A 6,000-nucleotide genomic window follows, 5' to 3' on the forward strand; every position below is an offset into this window, starting at 1 on the left:
TGAGGGCTTGTAGGCCTGTTGTAAGGCAGGTCCTCACCAGACATCAGCTGCAACAACTATGGGCACAAACCCACCGTCGCTGGACCAGACAAGACTGGCAAAAAGTGCTCTTCACTGACGAGTCGCGGTTTTGTCTCACCAGGGGTGATGGTCGGTTTCGCGTTTATTGTCGAAGGAATGAGCTTTACACCGAGGCCTGTACTCTGGAGCGGGATCGATTTGGAGGTAGAGGGTCCGTCATGGTCTGGGGTGGTGTGTCACAGCATCATCGGACTGAGCTTGTTGTCATTGCAGGCAATCTCAACACTGTGCGTTACATGGAAGTCATCCTCCTCCCTCATTGTGGTACCCTTCCTGCAGGCTCATCCTGACATGACCCTCCAGCATGACAATGCCACCAGCTCGTTCTGTGCGTGATTTCCTGCAAGACAGGAAAGTCAGTGTTCTGCCATGGCAAGCGAAGAGCCCGGATCTCAATCCCATTGAGCACGTCTGGGACCTGTTGGATTGGAGGGTTTAGGCTAGGGCCATTCCCCCCAGAAATGTCCGGGAACTTGCAGGTGCCTTGGTGGAAGAGTGGGGTAACATCTTACAGCAAGAACTTGCAAATCTGGTGCAGTCCATGAGGAGGAGATGCACTGCAGTACTAAATGCAGCTGGTGGCCACACCAGATACTGACTGTTACTTTTGATTTTGACCCCCCCTTTGTTCAGGGACACATTATTCAATTTCTGTTAGTCACATGTCTGTGGAACTTGTGCAGTTTGTCTCAGTTGTATGAATCTTGTTATGTTCATACAAATATTTACACATATTAAGTTTGCTGAAAATAAACGCAGTTGACAGTGAGAGGACGTTTCTTTTTTTGCTGAGTTTATAATGGCTGACCCAACATTGGCTACCATGATATCCTGCAACTTATATCGGCCAATAAAGATCACAGTTCAGCAAAAATAAAGACATACCTTGAAACAAAAGATGACATTAATCCAATTGGTATTTGACCATTTATTTTTGCAAAACGTGCAGTGTTGATGGAGTTGTTGTAGCTTGCTTGCTAGCTAGCTAGCCTATTCCATCCCCAAACACCATGCTAGATCCGAGTGGGCCAGTTTGTTTTGCATGGACTGTTTTTTTTAAATCATCTACTAGCAACATAACATGACAAAACTCTTTGGGCAATTTAGTACCTACTTACCCAATTCGCCTCCATCACCGAAGCCACCAGCAGGCTGTTCCTTTCTTTACGTCAAAGCCCAATGTATTGTTGGTATAGGAGTTTTTGATAAATGTAAATCACATTGCGAAAATAGAGGTGTTTATCTTTTTTTTTTGCATGAAGACTTACAGAAATACAATACATTTACGTTGTTAGATTTGTGGAACACACTATCTATCGTGCAACCTTTCCTTTATCACTTATCTAAAGTCAACTGTAACCCATACATTGTACACAAATACGTATGCATAGTGCATACACTTACTGTATACTGTACACCCAAAACATACACTTTCCCATTCTCTCTCCCCCAACCTGTGCTTCTCCCTTTATTTTCTCTCTCTCTCTACCTCCCTCTCTCAGGTGCTTTTTTCTGGCGTGCTCAGCAGTGGGGTTCTCTGGTGTCTTTCATCCCAGCATTGATCCACAACTTCTGGGTTGGGCTCCCCCTAAGGCTGGACCGGATTGACACAGTCTATGAAAGGAGCGACGGACACATCGTCTTCTTCATTGGTGAGATAGGCAAAAATATTCAAAAATATATAATGCTGCATAATATGACATGTTATACCGTAAATATATAGTATTCTGAATTGTATATTGCTTACTGTTATGTTCTTGTGTGAGTAGTATATGAATGCCCAAATGAGCGTCTTCTATCTGTTTATGTCTGATAAATGATATATTTCAATGTGATTAATCTCTCTCTGGTTGTCCTCTGTCCTCTCTACTCTCTGTGCAGGAGCCCAGTACTGGGTGTTCAAAGACAGGGCCTCTTTGCCTGGGTACCCACGCTCCCTAGAGGAATGGGGCATGCGTACCATGGAGGGTCGGCCACTGGAGAGGGTGGAGGCGGTGTTTGTGTGGGCACACAATGGGAAAACGTACGTGTTCAGCGGAGGGGAGTTCTGGAGATTTGATGAAGGGGGGCAGGAAAGGAAACTAGAGGGGGGGTACCCCAAAATGGCCTCCCTCTGGACAGGGGTGCCCTCTGACCCCGATGACATCATCAGCTGGGGAGACGGTAAGAAATACGCTAAGTTAGTGTTTGCACCTAATCACAGATCCAGGATCAGATTGACCTTTACCCAATCCAACCATTTTACCCAGGGATGGGCAACTGGCGGGCCCCACATTTGTAGGCCCGCGGATCCATTGTTTTAGGAACTCAGTTGGGGTCGCAACTTACTGTTGAGCGTTAGAACAATGAATACAAAAGGTGCTATTTCAAAATGTTGCATAATGTGGCAAAATGTGTAGAATTGCAGGAAATTAGCTGTAAAACTGCAAATTATTTTCCCGCCCCCTGGGCAAAATGAGTAGAATTGCATGAAATTAGTTATGAAATTGTAAAATCTTCTCTCCACCACAGAGCAACATGCACCATGCTCTACCAACTGACTAATACAGGACCACACTACAGTACTCGGAGAGAAGCTTTGTGGGTCCTTAAGCCATAGTAAAGGGTAGTTCTGGGGCACTTTTAGTACCAGTCAAATCTTTGGACACACCTACTCATTCCAGGGTTTTTCTTTATTTTTTATATTTTCTACATTGTAGAATAATAGTGAAGATATCAAAACTATGAAATAACACATATGGAATCATGTAGTAACCAAAAAAGTGTTAAACAAATCTAAATATATTTTTGCCTTGATGACAGCTTTGCACACTCTTGGCAATTTGTCAAACAGCTTTATGAGGAATGCTTTTCCAACAGTCTTGAAGGAGTTCCCACATATGCTGAGCACTTGTTGGCTGCTTTTCCTTCACACTGCATTCTAACTCATCCCAAACCATCTCAATTGGGTTGAGGTCAGGTGATTGTGGAGGCCAGGTCATCTGATGCAGCACCATCCCTCTCCTTCTTGGTCAAATAGCCCTTACACAGCCTGGAGGTGTGTTTTGGGTCATTGTCCTGTTGAAAAACAAATGATAGTCCCACTAAGTGCAAACCATATGGGTTGGCGTATCACTGCAGAATGCTGTGGTGGCCATGCTGGTTAAATGTGCCTTGAATTCTAAATAAATCACAGACAGTGTCACCAGCAAAGCACCCCCGCACCATCACACCTCCTCCTCCATGCTTCACGGTGGGAACCACACATGCAGAGATTATCCGTTCACTTACTCTGTGTCTCACAAAGACACGGCGGTTGGAACCATAAATCTGAAATTAGGACTCATCAGACCAAAGGACAGATTTCCACCGGTCTAATGAACATTGCTTGTGTTTCTTGACCCAAGCAAGTCTCTTCTTATTGATGTCCTTTAGTAGTGGTTTCTTTGCAGCAATTCGACCTTGAAGGCCTGATTCACACAGTCTCCTCTGAACAATAGATGTTGAGATTTGTCTGTTACTTGAACTCTGTGAAGCATTTATTTGGGCTGCAATTTGAGGTCCAGTTAACTCTAAAGAACGTATCCTCTGCAGCAGAGGTAACTCTGGGTCTTCCTGTGGCGGTCCTCATGAGAGCACGTTTCATCATAGCGCTTGATGGTTTTTGTGACTGCACTTGAAGAAAGTTTCAAAGTTCTTGACATTTTCTTGAATGCTCTTCATGTCTTAAAGTAATGATGGACTGTTGTTTCTCTTTGCTTATTTGAGCTGTTCTTGCCATAATATGGACTTTGTCTTTTGCCAAATAGGGCTATCTTCTGTATACCACCCTTACCTTGTCACAACACAACTGATTGGCTCAAACGCATTAAGAGGGGGAAAAATTATACAAATTCACTTTTAACAAGGCACACCTGTTAATTGAAATGCATTCCAGGTGACTACCTCATGAAGCTAGTTGAGAGAATGCCAAGAGTGTGCAAAGCAGTTATCAAGGCAAAGGGTGGCTACTTTTAAGAATCTCAAATATAAAATATATATTGATTTGTTTAACACTTTCTTTTGTTACTACAGGATTCCATATGTGTTATTTCATAGTTCTGATGTCTTCACTATTATTCTACAATGTAGAAAATAGTAAAAATAAAGAAAAGTCCTTAAATGAGTAGTTGTGTCCAAACTTTGACTGGTACTCTATGTGTTGTAGGAGTTATCGGAAGTTCCGACTGGGAAGTTTTGCTTGAATTACAAGTGGGAAAACAAGTATTTTTTGTTGTGACGTTTTACCAATGACCTTTCACATTTTCAACCAAAAGATGAAAACAAATCAATTTGACAATTGCAAACTTAGCAATGTGAATATATCCAGTTTGACCATATTGTCAATGTTAAGAAAGCTAGCTAACTTTATTATTAGCAATGTTAGCTAGCTTATCTAGCTACCTAAATCTTGTTGGTTGAATAATTGTTCCGACTTTAAAAGCACTTGAACACAATCATGTTGGACTTATAATTTCCCACTTCCCACAAGCACATGAATGCCCCATTCGTCACATGAATAGAATATAAATATATTATATGCAACTTTACTGAGAGTGTGATATTGGGAGATTCTCAATTGTGGAAAAGTCTGTCCTCTCCTTGACCCCTCCATCCTCTCCTCTGTGACCCCCAAACCGATGAGTGGTGGAGGAAAGTGTCAATTTGTTAGTAAGCAAATGGAGGAGTATGCTCTCTTCCTCGATTACCTACTTCGGCAGAGGATGCACAAGAGTTTCTTCCCTGCAGCTAGCGCAGAAGTGTTTAAAAAAAAATCTACCACACCCTCTCGAAGGAGAAAAGCATGCACACATTTAAAAACTATACAGTAGTTATATAACCATTTTATTTTAGGATTCCTCCCCTGTAAATGTAATTTGCCTGATGACGCACGAGTGGAGGAGAGTCTAATTTCATACAAGCGCATTTCTTTTAACGTTTCCTCTTCTCGCCTCCACTCCTAGAATACCTTGACCTTTTTCAAAAGGAGGCGAGGAGAGGATGGAGGAGAGGAAGCAAAGAGTCGAGCAATACCAATTGAGACTCTCTCAATATGTTTAGTTGACCACATCTCTCCTTGAAGTTCCATAAACCATAACACAATCACTCTCTTCCCTCTGCCCCTCAGGAGATGCTTATTTCTTCAAGGACACCTCCTACTGGGTGCTAAAGAGAGGGGGATTGGACCAGGGAAGTATCACTCCAAAATCCACAGCAGTGGATTGGATGAAATGTAAGGTTGGTGGACCAACTCCCACCCTCTTACCCAAGATGCCTCACCCTACAGGCAGAGACTGTGACCGGAGCAGAACTGTAACAATACAAGCATCTTATTGGCTAATCATAGTGTCTGTTTCCGTTTTGTTATTAGTTTCTGTATGTTAGTGTTCACTTTTTTTTTCACTAACAACTACAATGATTACATTGATTTGGTGAAAATGAAATTAAATAGATAAAATGACAGACAGCAAGCAGGGTTCAGGAGTTGTGACGATTTCAGTGCTCAGAGGACTATAAGACATTTACAGTGTATTTAAGTATGTCCATCTGGTCATTATGTCTTGTGATGTACTGTATGTCACCTGATATGATGCATGTCTTGTGATGTATGTTATCTGTACACCAAGTATGTCTGTCCTTTGTTGCAAAGACAATTTCCATATGGGATATTAAATTATACTACTCTATCCTATCCTGTGTAATGCCATGATTGGTTAAACTATTATTTAGTCGTTCTGAACTTAGCTTAGGGGCACGTTCAGTTGATTGAATATTTTGCTACGTTTGCGAACATGAATACAGAGATGTTGGTAAAGATAGATATCTACACAAATTATGTAAATCAAATCACCATGTATTTTTCATAAGCACAGGATACACATGGTGTACAAAGTACAATTA

At 41.9% G+C, this 6,000-nt stretch overlaps 1 protein-coding gene across 1 annotated transcript in view; it reads left to right on the top strand.

Annotated features, from left to right (window-relative positions):
* mmp25a (matrix metallopeptidase 25a) overlaps positions 1 to 5,791 on the top strand; it is a 36,296-nt gene extending 30,505 nt beyond the window's left edge. Inside the window, exons 8-10 of the mRNA XM_014192270.3 lie at positions 1,584 to 1,733; positions 1,963 to 2,244; positions 5,228 to 5,791. Coding sequence (XP_014047745.1) covers positions 1,584 to 1,733; positions 1,963 to 2,244; positions 5,228 to 5,484 — 689 coding nt within the window. The 3' untranslated portion in view covers positions 5,485 to 5,791. The remainder of the gene's footprint in view (positions 1 to 1,583; positions 1,734 to 1,962; positions 2,245 to 5,227) is intronic.
* Positions 5,792 to 6,000: the final 209 nt, after the last annotated feature.

This window comes from Salmo salar, chromosome 03 (assembly GCF_965601325.2).
Source record: "Salmo salar chromosome 03, fSalSal1, whole genome shotgun sequence".
Taxonomy (NCBI): domain Eukaryota; kingdom Metazoa; phylum Chordata; class Actinopteri; order Salmoniformes; family Salmonidae; genus Salmo; species Salmo salar.